The sequence below is a fragment of the Helobdella robusta genome (assembly GCF_000326865.2).
Source record: "Helobdella robusta unplaced genomic scaffold HELROscaffold_5, whole genome shotgun sequence".
NCBI classification, from domain to species: domain Eukaryota; kingdom Metazoa; phylum Annelida; class Clitellata; order Rhynchobdellida; family Glossiphoniidae; genus Helobdella; species Helobdella robusta.
Window position 1 is genome coordinate 2384438 of NW_008705254.1, and position 23876 is coordinate 2408313.

The 23876-nt window shown below is 36.3% G+C and overlaps 1 protein-coding gene across 1 annotated transcript; it reads left to right on the forward strand.

Moving 5' to 3' along the window:
• Positions 1–614: 614 nt before the first annotated feature.
• On the forward strand, positions 615–23491 carry HELRODRAFT_67618 (hypothetical protein; the record flags this gene model as incomplete). The annotated part of the gene is made up of 32 exons (XM_009026865.1): positions 615–696; positions 809–978; positions 1373–1558; positions 1672–1800; positions 2206–2389; positions 3124–3338; positions 3739–3891; positions 4724–4879; positions 8754–8888; positions 9590–9756; positions 10251–10489; positions 11013–11132; positions 12264–12355; positions 12622–12750; positions 12841–12953; positions 13123–13207; positions 13362–13442; positions 13817–13957; positions 14656–14844; positions 17477–17767; positions 18084–18259; positions 18492–18561; positions 18858–19015; positions 19232–19430; positions 20130–20231; positions 20437–20563; positions 20823–20956; positions 21541–21728; positions 21805–21908; positions 22175–22224; positions 22549–22695; positions 23348–23491. 32 exons carry the CDS (start codon positions 615–617, stop codon positions 23489–23491), a joined length of 4656 nt encoding a protein of 1551 aa, XP_009025113.1.
• Positions 23492–23876: the final 385 nt, after the last annotated feature.

The following is a 23876-nucleotide window of genomic DNA, read 5'->3' on the forward strand; positions in this document are numbered from 1 at the left end:
TTAATCGTTTTAAACGTGAGGCAAACGTTTTTGAATGGTATAATTATAACAAAGCTTTTTAATGTTTGCCTTTGGTTTTTTGATGTTGGAATTTTTCAGTTTTATCACAGTAAGACCAAAAGCTAACATATTCTTCCGTGTAAGCGCGCGCTTTTTCATAGCCGTATGGATTGGTACACAAGGATTAAGGCAGGAAAATTTGGATATATAACGTGCAATGGCATAGTAAGCGTGTATAAAATTGTGTGCGTGCGTGCCTATTATTGATTTGGCTGCAGTAGAAGTTGTGACGCTGCAGTTACATCATACGACCAGTAAAAAAGATGCGTTGATGGGAAATCGAATTTTAATTTTAGTAGTCAATTTTAAAGTTCTCAATTCCATTTTTTCTCAACGAGCATGAGAAAACGAAATCAGTGACTCTGTAATATGATTATAATTAAAAACATGAAACACGCTTTAATGTTATGTTAATATTAAATTAATTTTAATGTTTTATTATATCGGAAGATATTAAATTAAATTTTTCATAAAGATCTAAATAAGCTATTAATTATTTTTGTAATTGCCAAAATTATTTTTAACTGCTAATCAAATTTGGATTATTGAGTGCAATGTCTGCCTTTTGTGGAGAATACTTCAATTCGACACATATCGACAAGCATGGAGTCATTGGGAATGAGTGCTATTTGAATGGTAATTCTGAAAAGGCATATTGTATGGTTGATTTAAATTGCCTGATTAAATATGTTTCCTAGTGACCAAGACACATGTACTGTACTGTAATTTATTTTCCTTGACTCTGCAGGTCTTAGTTTCGTGCCTAACATATTGTTCGTGTTGATAGCAGTTCCAGTCCTGATATCCTGGAATAAATCCATCTTTGCAACGATGCACGTTAAAACGTGGGTCCGATTTCCGCATCACATCGTCAGGTGGCTCCTATTCCTTACACTAATCATCATCAATTTGTTCGAGGTTAGCCATATATACAGGTGGATACAAAGTTCGGCGAAGTGCTGAAAGATAAATTTTATTTTTAGATAACTTTTGTCAAAATGATTTATTTATGATTTAATAGTTTTGGATTTTTAATTTACAAAATGAGAATAATAGTAAATGTTGAAATTGTGATATGAGAGAAAGACTGTTGTTTTGATTGTAGTACTTAGATAAAATGAGACTTTTACCAAACTGATCAGAAATTTTTTAGTTGATAAGTTTTTGGTTTAAAAAAATTGGTTTTGCAAAATCTCTTGAATCTATTAAATACGTTATCTAGAATTTTATTGTAATTGAGAATTATACATAACTATGGTATGCATAACGTCTCTGCCAAAACAGTTTATTTACTTGCGATAACGTCTGCCAGGTAGTGGCGGGATTTTTATCGGACGAGATGCTTGGCGGTCGTCACCTGCACCTCTTCATCCCTCACATCGTCAGTGTCACAGGAACCTTGGTAGCTGTCATATACTACCACAGTGTCGAAATGTGGAATTCTCCAAGATTCCTCTTGTTGCTGGTTCCATACTGGTCGTCCCTCGCAGTTATTGAGGTGTGGAAACTATTTCATTTGCGTTTTTTTATTGGATTTGTTTCTTTAAAACGTCTTTTTTCGCATAAAAATATTAACTGATTTTTTATTTTAATTAAATTATTCTATTTCAGGTGCTGAAAACGATTAATTTAAATTTAAATAACGCTCCAAGCGGTTCAATGCGGCCACATTTTACGAGGGCAAGCATCGCTCTCTACCTCCTGCTACTTGCTATCGAACTTGACCTCCTCAGACAGCTGGTTGGTTAGATGTCTGGCACTCTACTCAGTCTTATGAAAATGATTGACTTCAATATTCAATAACCAATCTTGTTTGTTTCGAACATTTTGTACGTATTATCTCAGTTTTGAAGTGAATGAATGTTTTGTTCAAATATTTTTCATATTGAAACGGCGGCTGTCAAACTTTTTGTCGGTGATGAATCGTAAAAAGATTTTCCGGTTGATCATATTAGTTAATAAAATTAATTGAAAATAGGCAAAATATTAAAAATAAAAAAACCGGGTAAAATAGCAAATAAAAGTAAGAGTTATTTAAACGTATTGAATTAAGTAAGTAAAGTAACGGATCAGATTGAGAAAACAGGTCTGATGCAAAACTTATAACACATCAGCAGTAGATTAAAATGAAACTTTTTCCACCAGCGTTACGCCTTCTTCAAGAAACGTCGAATGCTGAAGCCCCCAGAGTACCTGGCTGACACGAACTACGTGCAGAGTGCCGTCAGCTTGCCATCGAAAGCAACCTACTTCTGGATTCGTGGCATCGTCAATCAGGCTGTCAAGACTCCACTCGATCTCAAAGACTTAGGATCACTGCCTAGAGTATGTGATTTTTTTAATTAAAATTTTATTTTGTCTTGCCGTTGTTGTGTTTTCAAGCGTTTGATTCTAGTTAAAATTTTGAAGTAAATAAACAGTTCAATGATACAAATTTATGACAGAGTGAAAAATCGGCTTACAACTATGGTCTGTTATTATCGGCGATTGAGGAAGAGAGGGTAAGTTTCTATTTCATTCATTCATTTGCGCATTTTTTGTTTTATTCATTCACTCATTCATTCATTTATTCTTTTGTTATTTCGTATGTTTATTCATTCCTTCATAAACTCACAAATACACTCACACGCATTCACTTTTGTTGTTTCCATTCCAAACATCTAATTTTTATTGGCGCTTCTCGTTGTAGCTTGAATTATATATTCCAAATGCCATCGTGCATTTTGACACCTTATCTAGACACTGTTCGCAAGATGGAATGTGAATTTTTGTTTTATTTTGTGCATCTTTTGATTACACTCTAGAATACTGAATTGACATAGTCACGGACGTGATTTAAACACTTCTCTTCTGTTTGAATATTGAAAAATCAACAAGTTAATTGAATTTGAGAAATCATCATATACTTAAACATTGATCTTTGTGGTGAAAATAAGTGAAAAAATTTTTCACAAACGACATTTGAATCAGGGAACCGCCCAACAACAACGTTATCGTCCTAGCTAATATGCCTACTGTAGCCCTTTCCATCAGCTATATATAAATATCTTTTACAATTTTAAGATGAATTTTATAAAACATGCTTTGTTGTGAAGGACCACCAGAAGATGAACGAAGAAGTAAACACTTCTTTGTGTAAATCCTGTTGGATCAAGTCGCAATCTCCCATGGTCCTGGCCGGCATGTTCCTGCTGGTTGGAGCGGCCCTCCATCTCTGCACACCCATTTTGCTCGTCCTCCTACTTGATTATGTTGATAACTCGACCAACGCACAGCCCGTCAACTCCACCATGCTTCCTAAGGTTTGTAACTTTTGTTAGATAACATTTCTCGCTCGTCAAACCATCGTGGCAGCTAATGTTAATGTTGATGCTAATGTTGTTAGTCTTTTGATGCCGTCGCTGACATTTTTGATTATATGATCTAGAAAGAAATTTCTAAAATTTTTTTCTGCCGTTGGTTCGCATTTTGTTTGCTGTGTTTATAAACTCAAGTGAAGTGAAGATGAACATCACTAAGGCATGTCAAATAATTTCTACAAAAACACTTGTATTTAATAGCAATGTTCATTTTTGATCACTAATCTGCTTTATTTTTGCAACCGACTAAAAATGATCAACTTGCTAACAGTCAACAATTACTGGCTTGCAACCAATCAACAGCCATCAAATTTTTCAGCAAGGGCGAATGGTTGGAGCTTACGAGTTCTTCACGAATGGATACGTAGTCTCGATCATAATGTTGTTGTGTTGCTTGCTGACCAGCGTATTCACGCAGGCCGGCCACTACCTGGTGACCAGGGAAGGGGTTCGCATCAGAGGGGCTCTGCAGGTTGGTTGCGTAGATCATGGGTACACATTATTTTCGCTATTTTCTTCCATTTCTTAATGATCACTGAAATTCTAGAGTACTCTGTTTTGATTGTACACATTTTCCGTTTAGACGCTTAGTTGGATTGTTTTCTGTTAGAACGATGATGTGAACCGATTGCAGTTATAAGCATGGTTTTTAAACTTTAAAAAATTAACACACCGACAATTTTTTAAATTACAAAAACCGTTAAAAACACTACGATAAATAAGAGCAATAGTGAACGTATCATGACAATCATTTGTTGTCGGACAATTATTTAGAAATATTCAAAAAGTGAATCTGCAAACTTTTGAAAACACTTAAAATAAATTACAAGATATTTTAATTGGAAATAACTCTATTATCTATAAATTCTATTCGTTTATTTTTGAAACAATTTGTTTAAATGTTTGATTAGAGGCTTGCTGAGTGTTAGAAATCTTCGAGGCGTTAGTTTGTTTCCAAGCGTTCTTATTACTATTTATAAACATCTGATTTTTATTATAAGCTTTTATAAGTATTCAATTGTTAATAAATTCTTGTTGTTGAAAGCTAAAAATTTACGAATGAATATTTCACTGTACGTTCAAACTGACAAAATTCGCCATAACTATTTTTTCATTACCATCGTAAGTTCAAAGCTGTGAAAGCAGGGAACAACACTTTAAATGACAAATGAACGAACGAACAAATAAACAAACAAAAATACAAACAGACATTCAAGCAGACAAACAAACTAAACAGACAGACAAACTGACTGACTGACAGACCTACAGACAGACGAACAGATAGACAAACAAACTGAATTCAGATGGTCATGTACGGCAAGATGTTGGTGTTGTCGTTGTGGAACTTTGCCACGAAGACATTGAGTTTAGGTGAGGTTGTTGATCACATGTCCTCAGATGCAAACAACATCCTCTTCTGCTTTTGTGTTATTCATTTCATTTGGCTGCTACCCCTTAAGGTTTGTTTGGTGTTGTTGTTGTTGATGGTGTTGTTGTTGTTAAATTATTGTTGCTACGGTCGTATTTTGTGTTGTTTATAAGTGAAGATTTTTTTTAACATGTGACTTATTTTTCCATTTATGTGACTTATTTTTCCACTTATTTTTCCATTTTCCATTTCCATTAATGATAGTTATGTTGGTCGGTTTTAATAGTTATTTGAGTAACTGTTGAAACTTTTAAAAATTAAAAAAAAAACATTTAGCTGTCGTAAGCATTATCACACAGCGTCGTTATCAATAAATCTGCACTATCAATGCAATGAATCATTTGATCAATACGTTTTACGCTCCTCATTCGTCAATCACATCGTATTCAACGTTATCACCACCATCATCATTCATCTCCCACAAACATCTGATCACCTCTGTAAACTCTTTTCATGATGTAAACTCTTTTACTTTGGATGATTCCACAAAATTTGCATCATATCACCTGACCTTTTCAGGAGCCACTATATGCTTGCTTTTTGATATATTTTTGTTTTAGTTGTTGTTCAAAATAGTTTTTGATAGAAAATATTTTCTTAGAGATGTACCTGAGAATGGCACGCGGGCAACTGGCCAAGATTGCCCCCTCGCTACGCTACCATCTTTCTTTTTAGTAATCTCGGATAAGTTAAAATAACCTATCAATCAATTCCTTTAGCGTCTTCTTATTCGTTCAAATTCATTTTAACTTACTAGAATCTTCAACCCGTCTAACATTCATTATGTCCAAATTCCATTTCATTTAACACAATTTATTTATTTGAAAATATAAAACTGCTTTATGTTTGTTTTGACATGGAATTTGATATTTAATGAGATTTCAAGGTGAGATCCAATCGAATAAACTTCAAATTTTAGAGGCACTTCATAGGACGTACAACGTGCGTTTGCATGAAAATACGTTTGTTAGCATATACGCGTGTTCATAAATCATTAATAATTTTCATTTGCTGCCGTAAAATGTTATCGCACTCATCAGATCAAATATGGTTTGCCACAAATTGTTTGATTGTGTGTGTGTATGTACGTATGTGTGTTTGTGTGTGATCTATATATCTATATATAATATGTAAATACGGCCAAAACACTCAGACCTTCGAATAATCCTTCCTATCAATGATTAGGAAAGTGCTTTTGTTGCCAACAGCCGATTGTAGTTACTCATAAAAACATTGAAATTGTTCAAAATCTTTACATCTCTAACTACTTGTTAACTACTTAAAGTTAACATCTTGTGATTAAAATAAAAATTATTTGTTAAAGTGACAACTCTTGATTTATTAAAATTTAAATTCTGAATGATTATTATAGTTTAATGAATTAGTTATATTTAAATTGTTACTAACAGAAGTTTCGATTTGAGTTCTGTGGGCGGCGTCACGCCTGATGGTCAAAGACGCCATTGTTTTGCTCTGTGGTGGTCATTGCGTCCGATTGCATGAGGTGATCTCAGGTCATCATACGCTGCGTGAATGATGCGTCCTGCCTGGTTTTACGCGTTGTTCGTGTGTCGTCAATACATCTCAATGTCACATAAAAGAAAATTATATTTTCGTGCAATGGTTAATTTTTTGCTCTTCTTTCTATCATTATTTCTTCATTGCTTGGCCTTCATTTCTATGCAAGCAAAAATTAGCATGGTTTTATTGTTCTCACATTCGGAGGCGTTCATTCGAATTATGTATATGTATTATTTAAATGTATAGTATAAAACATAGATACAAAGTCTGTATATTCATTGATTTTTAAACTTTTCATGTAGCATCATTGCGCAAACAAAGAATCAGAGATGCTCAAAAATATTTACTCGTATCCGTATTATTTACACGCACACACGTAAACGTGCCGATGTTCGGCGTTTGTTTCAAATGAATCCAAAGTTGCCTGGCTCCATTCTGTACACATTTTTGTGTGCACTTTGTTTACTCATTGTTGTGTACACATATTTTCGTGTGCATATTGTGGGCATTGTGTACATATTGCTCTGTACCTGCTCTTTCATTGCTTTCAACAACAACTGATTAAATTGATTGAAGGTTTTTCATTCATCTACCGCTGTAGCAGTTATTTTCAATACTTACAATCCTGTTTCAACATTTCTTTTGTAGAATGGTGCATGCTAACTGGGACTTCTAAAATGTGTCTCCATTTTTTCCAATCTTGAATTTATGCGTACCCACTTAAACATGTTAGACGATTTGATCATCTGTGTGTGTTGGGCTCTTCTATATTTAAAAACTTTAAAATTTGTATCACATGCTTCTTGGTAAGAGAAACAGCTTAATATTTTTATTAGAATATTTTCGAAACTAAATCTGACGAAAATTTTTCCATTGTTTATTTTTTACGCGTACGTTCGTGCGTGTGTGTGGTCTTTAATCTCATTAGGTTGTATGGTAGTACCATTTTATTGTTGCGCATGTATATAGAAATAACAACTAATTCATTACGATGCATTTTTTGCAAACAAATTTAAGCAAAGTTTAAGAAATGAACGAAGCAAACTCGTAAAAACTTTTCTTGGACTTAACTCTGATGAAACTGAAACATCAGTTAAAAACACATTTGAAAAGATGAAATAACTGAAATGCAAACACAAATGATGTCAAAACTTTTGATTAAATACAGATAAACAATTAAAATTAATAGATAATTATTGCCAGAAGATGATGATTCAATTGTAGCATGGAGCAAGAAGACAGACATGCCACTTTTTCCTAGTATTGCTTCAAATTTACCTGACTTGCCACCTTTGCAAGCTTTTGTTGAATGATTGATTTAAATATGTAGCAGTAATATAGCAGCAAGCTGGAGAACCGTTTGTTTCTAAAACAAAATTTACAGCGTGTGACAGCATTCGACAATTTGTTCTTTAAATTGGTTGTTATAGAAAGTGTTTTGCTATAATTTGTTTGAAAACTGAGCGCTCATAAATTTCAAAGCTGAAACTTGAAATAAAAATTCAAACTTGAATAGTAAAATTTAATAGAAGCCGCAACTCTAAGACAAACTCAAACTGAAATGGCCGTTGCAACATGCAATACAAACTTAAACTGAAAAAAAAATCCTTATCTTCAACAACGCCAGATTACAGTTTAAAATGATCAACATTTTCAAATACGCCCAGAAACAAACTCACATCCATTCAGAAGCTAAAAATATCCACCCAGCAAACATACATTAAAATATAGATTTTTATCGGCTAATGTTTTGCATAGTGTTGGAAATAAAAGATTGTACAGACAGACGTTTCAGCGCGTACAAGAAGCCAACATGCAGAAATACATTCATGTACAATATAGATTACTTGTGGTTCAAAGCTTAAATATACATGGGACCATATATATATATATGCATTTGTATATGGCATATATGTGCATGTAACGTCGAGTTTCCATGCGTTATGCTTGGACACACGTACACTTTCCCATTTGAATAAACATTTTTTGCGCAAGAAATTTTTCTTTAGATGTTCATTTAACGTCGTGGAGTATTATGTAAGAAGAATGATGTTGCACGGACGTCTGTTATGTGGGAAGTATTCATTTGTATGAATGTCCAGCATAGGCCTACGTGTTGGGAGTTTATGAGAGGCAGATGTTACAATGAGATAGAAAGCCTTATGCATCTTTGGGGATTTGCATGTTGATGTCTCATTTCATTAAGTCATCCGTGCCTAAATTATTATTTGCATCATAATCATCTGTTGTATGTTTGAACTGCATCATAAAGTTGTACGCGAACATGTTACACATTACAACCATTAAACGACATAATATAATTATTTTGGATCATTCCATGATTCAAATGATCGTATCAACAACTTCCATTGCATCTCTCGCAGACCCTCGCCTCCCTCATACTCTTGTACTACAGAGTTGGGCTGAGTGCCATGGCTGGCTTCTTAGCAGTCCTCTTTCTGACCTGTCTGCAGTGCATACTCGCCAGACAACTCTTTGCTTCACAGAAATTCACGCTGGTTGGTATTAATTAACCCTGATTAACTGATATTTAACTTATTTGTTCGATACGGAGCGATTGATAATTTTCTGTTTTAGGTGTCTGTGCAATAATAATGGTTGATAAATTAATTAAAAATAAGACTACTGTCTAGTGCTTGAAAATTGAGGTCTAAAATAAAACTATTTAAAAAAATATCAGCCTGCTTTTAATGCATTTTTTTCTGAAATATACAAAGTTGTATACACATCATTTTATGCCTACTTAGTTGAAACTGATCTGTTGCCCCGGTATACATTCGTACATGCTCATTCGTAATGCAGGCTTGTACGTACAAACAGTTGTATATACACGGTTTGTTAGTTGCACCTATGCATCGAGTGCATGAGTCGTGTGGTAATTTATGAGTTTGCAATGATGAAATAATTCAAAGCAGTCTGTCTGAGCTAACTCGCCAACTCAATGCTACTGCAATGCTACTGCAATGTTACTGCAATGTTACTGCAATGTTACTGCAATGTTACTGCAATGTTACTGCAGTGTTACTGCATGGTTTCTGCAATGTTACTGTAATGTTACTACAATGTTATTACAGGTGTCAGCAAGTAAAAACTTGAGATATTTTTTTAAATAGTTTTATTTTAGATATAAAGTTTTATTTTAAATATAAAATTAATTTTTATTAAATTCATATTCATGAAAAATTATTTAACACCGAAGAAATTGGCGAACAGTCGAGTGCGAAAGTGTACTGAGGTCTTGAAGAATATAAAATGCCTGAAGTTGTACGCCTGGGAGAGGGTGGCAGCTGGACAGGTGAGGGAGGCGAGAATGAAACAGTTGAAGGCCATGCTGAAAACCTGCTTCATCAAGGCTCTCATGAGTTTGTAGCTGCTGGTGGTTGTGGCGGCTGGTGGTTGCTGTGGCTAGTGGTTGCTGTTCGTGGTAATGTTGGTGAGGCAGTTGATGATGTTAATAATGATAGGATGATAAGATGCTGATGGGAAAATGGGTGGTTGACGTTTAGTTTGTTACCAAGTTTTTTCAAGTTATTTATTGAAATATTCATAATTTTTTATTTAAATAATTTTAATTTATTGATTAAAACATTGAAATTGTGTTTCCTTTTCATTTTGTTAAGATTAGTTTCATGAACATTCATTTTAAATATGATTGTTGCAACAGATTTCATATCGGAGGCTGGTTTCCTCATGGTCATGATGTTTGTTAGTTGTTTTCCTTCACGTTTTTAAGTTATATTTTGACATAAATTTTAACATCTCGCCAGTTTGGTCTTATTTTTAACAGCGTTTATTATTACAATGTAAAAGCGTACTATGTTGTAATGTTGTAAACCACCAATGGTTAGTGAAAATATGAGGCCCTATTTATTACGCTGTCATCAAAATTTGCAGGCTTTCACCATCCATCCGTACATTGGTGAGCAGCCTCTGACCCCTCAAAAAATATTCCCATCTATCTTGTTGTTTGACATTCTTTCTACTCCCATTCACCTCGCTCCAATATTTACCGGATTTCTTGGGGACGCCTATGATTCCATCACAAAAATCGCCGAGTTTCTCACGAGTTTCGAAATTGACAGCAAGCGACATAAGGTTGGTGTGGAAGGATTGGCTGGCTGACTGGCTGATTTTTGCACGTTGTTTGGGTGTAAAAGTCAGTTTGTATGTTTGGATAAGTTTGCGTTTAAACATTTATGATGCTGTTTTGGATGCAATTTTGATTGTAAGTACAACAAATTAAACATGGATTAACAGCGGCGAAGTTTTTAATGTGACCGATGGTGCTGCAGTTTTTTGTTGCTCCATTAGTAGTTCTAATTCTATTTTAAAATTAATGCAGACGAACTTCCAAAAAGAGAACAGCTTCCACGAGAATTGCAAGCAGATCGGAATGAAGAGCAACATGGTGGAAGATGAGGAGGTGACTGGCGGCAATGATGATGCCACTCCTCCTTCTTCACACTACGCTGATGACAACGAAGCCGACGACAATGATGGAGACCACAAACACAAACAAAAAGTGAAAATGACAATCGGCGATGGCGAGGACGAGACAGTCGGCGACTACCTGAAGCAGCAGAAGCGTTCGAGCAACACGCACAACGACAGCTCCTGCAAAGATGAAAGTTCAAAGTCCAATTCAAATAACAACAAGGAGGAAATCCAAATGAAGCACTTGAGTGCAGAATCACGAAGGACAGAAAACGCCAGACTGCTGAGTGATGAACTGAACGTCATCAGTGAGGTGAGGTGGTAGTAGTCACTTTGAGATTATCTGGCATTCCTGCTGCTGTTACTCTTCTTCTATTTATACTCTTTGAATCATATACACACATACGTGCTCACACACACACACGCACGCACGCACACAAACATACATACATACATACACATATAAACTATAGTGTTTCAATGTTATTAAAAATTATTTTTTTATAACTAAATGTTAATATAGGGTGACCACAAACAGCTTCCTCACTCTCCCAGCCATCACGCGAAAGTGAAACAAAGAGCGAAAAAGAATTCAATTACGACGGGGAAATCCAACAAAATGAAAAAAAATAAAAAAATAAAAAAGCACAGTGGAAAGTCAAACAAAGATAAAATATCGCCTCCAAAAAATGTCACCAGAACAAACAGCAATGAAGCCGAAAGTCACTTACCGGGAAACAATCTCATCACAGAACAAATTCCAGAAGAAAACGAAAGCGAAAATGCCGAAGTTGTTGTATGTACGAAAGGAACGTTGTACAACGCCAAGAAAGCTCGTATGCTAGCGGTTCCTTCGGTAGGAGCGGAGATGGACATACATGCCAAACAGGGCTTCAGGTTTATTCACGCTCAATCTTTCAATCTCTGGCATCATTAAGTGTCTCAGCAATGTATTTTCATTATTATAATTCATTTAGTTTACTTTACCTTATTAGACTACTATTCAAATATTTGTTTAAAACAAAGTTTGATGTGAGAGGCTGACGATGGTTGATTAACTGACCACAGGTCTTCTCATAGTCGACGTGCTTCCCAGCAAGACATGACGGCCATGATGATGATGTGTGATAAGAGGAGCGTTCTCAGTGCTTCAAACAGGTTCGTTCACCAGTCGTCAGTTGTTCGTTCGTTCGTTCGTTTGTTCGTACGTTTATTTATTGGTCGTTAATATTTATGTTAGTTTATTTCAACTTTTTTCTGTTTTGTATTCTTCCATGTTCTTCATTTATTTATCTACCTTCTGTTTCGTTTTTCTATACAACTAGCCAGTTATTTAAGGAGATGTCTCGTGAGATGTAATGATTACTGAATGTAATGTAACGAATACTGATACGATATGCACACCAGTTTTGGTTCTGGCTTGGATGATGACGATTCAGTGGACTCGAAGAGAGACGTGGGTGTGGCAGTGACCATACACGAGGGATCGTATGCGTGGGAACCTGCATCCAATGAGGCCTTTTTCACCAATGTCAAGTTCAAGGCTGATGCCGGTTTGTTAGCTATCCAATCTTAACTACCCGCTAATCATGCTCACCACGTTCGTGCTAAATATGGAATATTATTATTTAAGCAGCTGCTAATGTTGAAATTAGAATCACATTTATAAAACTTCATTAAATGCCAAATGCTTTTTTATCCTGATAAATTTGGAAAATTTTTAAATCATTATATATCTTTTAGTGTGTAATTAATGGTTCATGATTCGTATAAAAGTTAACGCGGTTGAAATGAAAGCAACAATTCATTGATGAAGGCAAACTGACGGTGATAATAGGCAGTGCCGGATCTGGGAAAAGTTCGTTGATATCGGCCATGCTGGGAGAGATGAATCGAATTGAAGGGACCGTCAACTGGAAACCGTGCGTTGGATTGCAACCATTCACCCATAGCTTTGCTAACTATTTTTTTTACTTATAAATAAAAAAAGATTAAAAAATATGTCTTAATTGCAAGCTGATGGATATTTTTAGATCGTTAACAACGTGTTATGCTGGCGGAGTTCCTTGGCTGATGAATGCCTCAGTTCAAGAAAACATTCTCTTTGGAACTGCCATGGAGAAGAAAAGGTTTGTTTGGTGGTTGGCTAGTTGATTGGCTGGCTGGCTAGTTGACTGGTTGGATGGATGGATGAATGAATGTACCGTTACATTAATGATCGATTGAACGTTCAATGTTGTTGGTTGATGTGAACAAATTGGCAATGGCCACAGAAAGGTTTGTAACGTGAACTACTAGGTACAGGAGAGTTTTGAAGGCCTGCGCACTGCAACAAGACATTGACATTCTCCCTGACAAAGATCTCACCGAAATTGGCGATAAAGTTGTTATTGCTGATATCAGAATTTATTTTCTCCATAAAAATTAACTAAACACCACTGATATAAAACAATTTTACCTTTTTGTAAAATTAAAAACAACAGCCACTTAACTAAATGACCCTATAAAATGAACCCACCCACCATACGACCGACCAGGGCATAAGTTTGAGTCAGGGACAGAAGTTGAGGGTGAGCATAGCCAGGGCCATCTACTCCAAAGCCGATCTTGTCGTTCTGGTTATTGAATTTTCACTGTTCTTAGTTAACAAAATTTCATAAGGTATCAATTATCAGGAACGCCGCATCAGATATATTCAGGACACAATTTGTATTTAAAAAATGAAAATATGTATCAGCGTGTCTGGACAAACTTTTAAAATTTAATTTGTCGTTTTATAACTACTGGAAAGAATGGAAATAAAAAAAATAATGCAACAAGTTTATTAGCGAAGATATATTTTGTTGTTCGGGAGGAATGTAGTGTGTTGTTGACATCGATGTCACTGTCATCAACGTCATCATCAGCCTGTTTCTCATCATTCTCTTCATCACCATCATCCTCATTGTCACCATTTTACATCATCATTTTACGCCATCATCATCATCATCAGGATGACCCATTCTCGGCCCTGGACCTACCGACAGCCTCGCACATCTTCGAGGATGGAATCCTCCACTTCTGCATGGTCAAGCGCAAACGCACCGTCATCCTGGTCACTCACGAACTTCATTTCTTGCCATTCGCTCATGCCGTCAGTGTCCCATGATGATGATGATGATGAGGATGATGATGAGGATGATGATGAGGATGATGATGAGGATGATGATGAGGAAGATGATGAGGATGATGATGAGGATGATGATGAGGAAGATGATGAGGATGATGATGAGGATGATGATGAGGATGATGATGAGGAAGATGATGAGGATGATGATGATGTAAAACGATGAGGATGATAATGAGGATGATGATGGTGTAAAACAATGATGATGATGATTATTATTATGATTATAATGATGATGATGAGGAGGATAATGAAGATGATGCAAAATGATGATGATGACGACGACGATGATTATGCCGATGGTATATAATATATAATATTTATTTATTGATAATGAATATATATATATATATATATATATATATAGAGAGAGAGAGAGAGAGAAAGAGAGAGAGAGAGAGAGAGGATGATGATGCTTATTTCAATACTTTTTCAAACAACTAACGAAAAATGACGTCATCATGCGTGCATGTGTGTACGTGTGGGTACCACCCAGTGAATTATTTACACGTCATCAATTAAAATTTATTCATCCAAATTCATTTTCGGATCGAAGATTTACCAAGTCGGCAATGGTAGAGTGGAATCACATGGGAAATTAACAGTTAGTGATGATGATGGTGAGGGTGATGAGGATGATGATGATGGTGGTGGTGATGATGAAGATGATGATATTGTTGATGATGAGGATGGTGGATAATGAAATAAGGAATAACAATAATGATAATAATAATAACAATAATGATGATGATGTTGATGATAAACTTTACGATGTTGATGGTGTTGATGATGATGAAGAAGATAATGACGTCATTAATAATTACAACGTCACTAATTGTGATGGTAAAGTAGACGTTGCTTGCTGGTTACAAAAATTCTGATGTGAAATGCTACAAGAGCGAACGAATTATTTATAATAATGTTCAGCGTTTAACCATTAGAATGCAGCAAACCAGCCTAGCGTATTTAGAGTGTAATACGATGGCCGTGATGATGTGATAATGTAATGATAAAACTTGATATGATACATAGCGATAGCTTTGATGATGACACGATGATACGCCGATCAGATACTTTTTTTTATGGTTGCGTGATGAGAGGCTGAATTCATGCAGGATGTGAAGGAGAAGAATCCGCAGTTGTTTGCCCTGTGGCAAGAAGGACTGAGGAAGGCTAGGTCAGTCTGCGAAAACTCTAAACACGGACACACACACACGCACACACACACACATACAAACACGAACACACACACACAAACACACACACACGTATATTACGTATAAATGAAAAAGGAGAGAGAACATATTGAGAGCGGAGAGAGAGGACACGACAAACACGGAACGACTCGTCCTGATGAGGAAGATCCGGACACTTGAATATAAAAGGGACTTCAGCAAGGTTCGGTTGCGTTTTGTCGTTGCGATTTGTTTTGTGGGGATGTAGTTGATGTTTTTGTTGTTAATGTTGTTGATGTTGTATCTGCTGTTGTTGTTGTCAGTTTTGTTGATGTTGTATCTGTTGTATCTGTTGTTGTTGTTGTTAGTGTTGTTGATGTTGTTGTTGGTGAGTTTGTTGATGTCGATTTCCGTTGTTTTGTGGCTAATAAAGTTTTTTTTACCTAAAGGTCTTAGATTTTTTAGAATAATTTAAAAACTTGCAAATGTTTTAATTCTTAACCCATTTCTTCCAGACCTATCAGTTTAGAATCAGTTTACATGTTTTAAAATTTTCAGTCTCATGAAACTCACATGAGTTTCATTACAAACACCAACACAACGTAAAATAATACACCAGAGTCTTCTTATTTTTACTGATTAAGTTACGCTATTGTGTTGTTGCTATGCACTGCAACGCATTATAGTGTAGCAATTTTGTTACTGTTTGTTGAGTAAACATTTGTGGCTGAGATTTTGTTATGATTATACGATGACGTCATGATGGAGATTTTGTTATGATTGTATGGTGATGTGAATGTGATGTCATGGCGATCATGTGATGATGACGTCATGGCGATCATGTGATGATGACGTCATGGCGATCATGTGATGATGTTTATATGACGATGTGATGACGTCATAATGATCCTCCAATTGTGGCTAGTATCTGATGAGGATTTAATAATGATGACGTGTTTTTTGACGACAACGATGAAAATGATGCAATAGAAATAGGATGTAGTTGAATTATTTAAAGTTTCGTTCACGGCGAGTGTGATGAACCTAATTGAATGTGAAACATTTTTTTCAAGTCGCTGCTAGGCGGAGATAGGAAGGACAACAGTCCGAAGAGGGTTTTCATATCAGGTCCGTTCCATTCCAACCAGTTACATTTAAACTAACCAATCTCACTTTAGACTAATGATTCTCATTTTAAACTGACTATTCTCATTTTATTCAAAATAACTAGTCTTAGGTAATCGCATTTTATAGAATTTTATAGATTTTGCAATTTCTGTTGCTTAGAAAATATTACGTGGTCAGTATTTTGATTTATAATAACAACAATGCAATTTCTACCTACTGCAACTTCATTTGGATCTCTTCATTTTTCTATTCCCAGCCAAATAAACTATACTGCAAAATAAGATTTGTGACCTATGAAAAAATTAAACATTTTTAAAGCGTCATTGCTATCAATATTAATTGGAGTCCATTCTCATTATTTCAATTAATCTTCTATTAAATCGATAATATTACAATGATATCTTTAATAGAGCAACTGATGACGATAATGATGACGACTTAGTAGTAGTAGTAGTGGTGGTGGTGATAGTGGTGGTGGTGGTAGTAGTAGTAGTGGTAGTAGTAGTAGCTATAGTAGAAGGTAGTAGTGGTGGTGGTGGTAGTAGTAGTAGTGGTAGTAGTAGTAGCTATTGTAGTAGGTAGTAGTGGTAGTGGTGGTAGTAGTAGGGGTAGTGGTAGTAGGGTGGTAGTAGTATAACATTGATAAGCAACCTCAACGCGATCAGGGCAAACCACCCACATAACCATCGAGGAAGAGCATCCGGGCATGGAGGACGTGCAGGTGACCAGCAAGAAAGTAGGGGATGGCCTGGACAACGATGACGTCATGAATCTCGACCAGGGGGCCATGGAAGGAGGTAGCAGGAACAAGAAGGAATCAAGTTTGTTCTTCTGTGTATATGTTGTGGTGAGAGAAAAGATAATGAAGACGACGACGATGATGATGCTGGTGATAATGATGTCGAAGGAAATGAGAATAATTAATAGCGATTGAACTTATAAAGAGAAAAAAATTTTTGGCAATGGTTAGAAATTGATGAAAAGTATTTGATAGTGGCTTGCTCGAACAATGTCTTCATTCTAAGAATTTGAAAATAACTGGAAAGTTTAATAAAAGTTGATTCTACATATCAACAGTAAAACAACTGTAAATGATAAATAACTGTTATGTTAAAGTTTTGTTTTTGTTTTATGCTGCTTCCTAACCACGTCACGTTTAGAAACGATGATGCTGCGGAAGAAGCGACAGCAGCAGCAGCAGCAACTTCTCCTCGACGACCTCAACAACAGAACAGTGAGTGGAGCCAAGCGAGGACCAAAGATGAGCATTGTTGGTCTTTTCCCTCCCGTTCGAATATCGTTCGCAGCGTTGTTACAATATGCGAGGGCCGCCTGCCTACCTCTTGTCATTGTCCTGCTTGCCGGGCATCTGGCCAGGGTCTTCTTCGTCATGTCGACCGATTGGTGGCTGGCACAATGGTCACAAAATGTATCCGATACGCTGATGTTGGTGGAGAAAGATTTCCAAAATAATGTGAGTGGATGGAAGGGAGGAAGGAAGAGAGTCTTTGTCTATCCACTTGATGACGATGTTCATCGATCGCAACGAACTGACAGCACTAGAGATGCGCACGATGGCAATCCTGACAATGATACTGCTGATGAAATTTTTAATAAACCCGTTGGTTCTGAAAAAAGTAGACAACTGTTTCATCTTGAGAAATCAAACTTGACAGCGGTATGCCATTGAATACTTGTTTCATTTTTTATATCCAAACAAAATTTCCCATCCAACTGTTGCAGAGTCTATTAATTTTCAAACATGAATTATGCAAATTCAAATTTGCTAGAGAGCACATCTGTTCGACAGTCCGTACATACACTTCGCAAACACGTACGTCCTGCTATGCTTGGTTGCAGTTCTACTCTCACTCATTGTTTCCATCTTGACCGAAGTCGCTAGCATCCGAGCCAGCTGCCTCATGTACTTCAAAATGCTCGACAGAGTGGTTGAAGCTCCCATGAGGTTAGCTACCAGTTTTTAACTTTGGTTCATACTCAATGACATTTAAAAGTTTTCAACAAATTTTGAAAATCGGTTTGAAGTTGCTTGGATTGTTTTGCTACAATTGTACAACATTTATATAAAGGATTAATAATATGATATCTAGATAATTTTTTCTAAAATGTGATATTTTTTGTTGAATACAGTTATTTATTTTTTGGTGAATAAAAACTAACATAAACCTTCTTCCCAGATTCTTCGATTCTAATCCCATTTCAAAGATCATGAGCAGGTTCTCTGGGGACATCTCCGTCATCGATGATGTTCGTCAGTTTTTTTTCGCATGCATGCTCACACCATATGACATTATTTTCATTTCACGAAGCGTTGCTTGACACGGGTTAAGCGTTGCCACCAAATTTATAGTTTCAATTCGTAGTGCAATTTATTTTGGTTTTAGCGTGATAACGAAAGGAAATTTTGTTCGGTATTTTAAGCTTTCATAGAAATGTTGTGTTTCTACGTTTGCTAATTAAGAACCTCAATATCACATACTATTTTACATTAATTAATTATCATGTTCACATTCTGACTGAATGTTTTATTTCTTCTCTTTCAGAAGCTAGTGACAACGTTGGAGCAGCTGATGAGGACACTGTTCGTGTTGGCTGCCTGTGTGGTCATCAACAGTTACGTCAGCTTGTACTTCCTCGTGCCAGGTGCCATCATATTGCTCGTCTTTACCATCTATCAATATCGTTTCAGACTGGCTTACAGGTTGGTCAGTTTGGTTGGTTGCTGGCTTGTTTGTTGAGCACGTTGGCGTGGTGTCAGTTAGCAACATGGAACACCCTGAGAATGTGGACCATGTGGTATTTCCATTTTAAATCATTTTCAGGTTTTGGAAAATGATAACATAATTAAATGAAATAAAAATAATGCAAACCGATTTTTTTGATGATGTGTGCATTGATTTCACCGGACCACTGCGAGCAGGGAACTCCACAAGTTGGACAGTCTGACGAGTGCTCCATTCATGACGCACTGCTCAGAAACACTGTCAGGTTTGAGGACCATTCGAGCATTCAAATACGAACGAAAGTTTTGGGACCTGATGGAGAAACTCGTGAACGACAACAACTCCACACATCTCTGGCTCAGCACTGCATGTCGCTGGGCTGGCATCAGATTGGTTCGTTTCATGGTTTTTGTTTATTTTTAGCAAATTAAATTCTGTTTTCCATTCATCCGAAAATTATGCATTTTGAGAATCTTTTCCGATTAGAAAATTTATTGTAATTACATTGCAAAATAAAAAAAATACATTGCGTGCTAACGTCAAGCATGTTGTTTTAACTAGCGGAGCAGGAGCGTTAATAAGTAATTAGACAAAATGGAAATCACACCGCGGAGATTCTGCAGAAAAAATTTTTAACCACTTATTTATCAATCATTCATTTAAGTTCATCTGAGGTCAACAAGTCATTCATATAACTTCATTAAAAAACATGAAAACACCCGTTGGACACGTATCAAGAGGGAACTGATGTGGAGAGGGAGGAGAGAGAAAGAGGAAAGTGACAAGAAAGAGAGAGAGAGATATGAAAATATGAAACCTGTCATGTGGAGTATGATGCATGCAGGTTGTTGAAGGCTCGAGCAGTTCTCGCGTAGTCGTTCACAAAAATTTGCGTAACGACATGAAACAGATAAATTACAAGTCAACGGATATTAGGATCTCTAAAATATGAAACCAAAAATATTTTTTATTCTTTCCATTTTTCGATTTAAAATTTTCCAACTATGCTCAAATAACTTCTCTGAAATGAACATTCGACGTTGAAATTATCATAATTAATTCAAACGTAACTGGCGGGCGCACGATGAATAGGAGTTTTTGGCTTCGTTGATGGTGATGATGTCATGTATGGTGCACATCTCAATCGGCGTCTCATCGAGTTACGTGGGTCTTGGGGTCACTTACGCCCTGCTGGTTTGTAGTTTGCTCGTTTGGTTTTTGTTTGTTCGCTTGCTCATTTATTTAATTGCTTGTTTATTTCTTTCTACTTTCCTTCCTTCCTTCCTTCCTTCATTCCTTCATTAATTAATTAATTAATTCATTCATTCATTCATTCACGCAGTCATTCACTCATTCGTTCAAGCGTTCATTCCTTCTATTCATGTACGTCATCATGTAGACGTGCAATTACGTGAATTGGATGGTTAGATGCATTGCAGACGCTGACATCCAAGTGGCTGCCATCCAGAGGATCCACGAGTACTGTCACCTACCGTCGGAAAATGACAAGAAGATCGCCATCAAAGGTCATTTTTTGTAGTTTTTCGCCGGCCATTTGATGGCCATTCGTGTTGTAAATGATGATTTTTATGAAAAATTTTTTCTGATAAGAAAAATTTTTTTCCATCTGCTGATTACGTTGAGAAAAAACTGCGCGTTAACACGACATACAAGTTCATATCATAATAATGATAACGATGGTGATGATGACGATGATGGTGAGGATGACGATGATGACGACAACGATGATGATGATGATGACGATGAAAGATTCAGATGAAGAAGACGAACCGCCAACGATATCAGACGACTGGCCGAGGGAAGGGGATCTGATATTTTTCAACGTGACCATCAAGTACAGCGGCCTTGACCTGGCCGTGGCTCGTAACGTCAACATTCACATAAGGCCTGGTGAGAAGGTGAGCTAGTTGATGTGATGATGGTGATGTGATAAGGATGAGATGGGATGTGACGATAGGATGGTAGAATGAGGCTGTATATATATAATGGTTGGAGTTCAATGCTGTTTTTAATTCAACTCTGCCAAACGCGGAGAATGTAATATAATAACATGCGAGGTATGAAAAGATTGAAAATATGAATTATGAATATAAAAAGTTTTTGTTGAAATTTAATTTGAAGTAAAATCAATTGAATTTGATTATATGATTCGATCGTGAGATGGTGAGAAAACGTTGTGATGTGATGACGAAGTGATAAAACCTCTCCATAAAACATGAGAAACTTAACGTAAGTAGGTCTTCAAAAATATGGTGCAGTAGCAGTACTATGACATTTTTTCAATTTTTATATTTAACTGCTGGCGAGAGAATTTATTTCTTTCAAACTTAATTATTAAAAGGACATATCGAACTTGGTATTGAACTATTTCGAAATTTTGAGTTAATTAAAACAAACATCTTGGAAAATATTTCATTGAAATGCAAAATTATTAAGAATTGTTTACTATGTAATCATAATAATTTTTGGATGAATCTTGCAGGTTGGAATATGCGGCAAGCCAGGAAGTGGAAAGTCCTCGCTGATCCTCTCCTTGTTCGGCCTGGTGGACTTGACAGAAGGCAGCATCTACATGGACGGTTGCAAGATCAACAACATCCCACCATGTCTGCTCAGGTCAAGGTTGAGTGTCCTGCCCCAAGATTGCATGCTACTCAGCGGCACTATCAGGTCAAATGTTCTTCTTGTTTTTCTTAATGTTATTATTAAAGGTTTTAATTTGAAAACCAAAATTTAACCTCTCCAGATTCAACCTGGATGCCGAATGCAAGCATACAGACGACGAAGTATGGGATGCCTTGGAACAGGTGGACCTGAAGGAGATCATCAAGAACATGGACAGACAACTTGGTCGGTCGATTGTAATGTTGATTGACTGATTGGTGGTGTCATTATTTGGCTGGTTGGTTGGTTAATTGGTTGGTTGGCTGGTTGGTTGGCTGGCTGGCTGGCTGGCTGGCTGGCTGGCTGGCTGGCTGGTTGGCTGGCTGGTTGGCTGGCTGGCTGGTTGGCTGGTTGGTTGGTTTGGTCGTAAATTATCAACTTGATGATTGCACTGTACCGATTAACCGATCCTAAAAATCTTCATAATATTTTGTTACTCTTTCATGGAACAGAAGCAGTTGTGGATGAGAATGGAGATAATTTTGGAACGAGTGAAAAGCAGGTTGGATACGTTCTCTCTTCCGTCATAATTATCATCTGCCTGGTGTGAAACCATAACAATGTTAACTATTACTCTACTACTACTACTACTACTACTACTACTACTACTACTACTACTACTACTACTACTACTACTAATAATAATAATAATAATAATAATAATAATAATAATAATAACGATGATGATGAGGATGATGTTGAGCATGTTTTTGTAAACATCATAATCTCATTTAAGATCGACTAATATTAATTAATTAGTTAATTAATTCAGTCATATATTCATTCATTCATTTATTCATTCATTCATTCATTCACGCGTGTTTAGTTGTTATGCCTGGCTCGAGCGATATTGAAGAAGTCGAAATTTATAATCATCGACGAAGTGATGTCGGTGTTGAACAAGACCACTGAGATGATTCTATGCAGGGTGCTAAGGACCGCCTTCAATGACCGAACTGTCATCAATCTGTCCGTTAGTTGCTCTTATTTGCTTATTCAGTGGTTGGTTGGTTGGTTGATTTGGTGTTGTTTATTAAGTTTTGATTGGTTGGCTGACGTCAAATGCTTTAATTGGTTGGCTACAATCAAATCAAATGTATCGATTGGTTGATAATTTAAAAATGTTACGATTGGTTGATTAGTAACATAATAATTGGTTAATTTTATAATCAAGTGTTTTAATTGTTTTTGCTGGGAGTGGTCAAATGTAAAACTCGGCGGGGTTGGATTGTTGTGAGATTTTCTGTTGAACTTTTGTTGGGTTGTCCGGCATTATATTTATCTTTAAATATTTTATTGTAAAAAATTTCTTAACAAATTTTTCATCGGTCAAAATTTCCATAATTCTCATCATAACTCTGTTGAAAATTTTTTTTTCATAAATACCACTAACTTATTGGTATGGCACCACAATTATTACCATTTTAATTATTACCATTTTATTATTAATAAACACTATCGCATTTTTAAATAACATTGTCATCATCACTACCATAACAACTATCATCATCATCATCATCACAGCCATCATCATCGTCGTCATCATCACAAATCCGTCATCATCATCGTCTTCATCATCATAGCCATCATCATCGTCGTCATCACATCACGTTCATCATCATCAGCACCGACCTGCCTCCCTGATGAACTACGACACGGTGATTGTGTTAGAGAATGGCAAGGTCGTTGAACACGACACACCTCAAAATCTGGCGCAAGTTGAAGGAGGATTCTTTGCGGCATTGCTCAAAAGAAAACCTGGTTTCTGATTGGTTGAATGTTTGTTTGGCTGGCTGGTCCGTCTGTCTGACTAACTAGTCTGCATGTTTGTTTCATTTTCAGGTTGACTCTGTCTGATTGCCTATTCGCCTGTCTGTTCTGACTGTTTGACTGACTGTCCAACTGCCTAAGCTATCTGATTGTCTGCCTGGCTAACTGGTTGAATGATTGTTTTAGTTTGAATGTCTGATTATTTAGTCGCTTGTTTGTTGACATGTTTGTTGGAGATTTTGATGAGAGGTCCGATGAATTCTTGGAATTTTTAGTTATTAATCCTTCTATTTATTGATAGAACGTAAAATAGTTATGTGGACAATTGATGTTGTTCGTCGCATCTCAACCAACAGACTTTTCAGTCATTTTTTAATGACATTT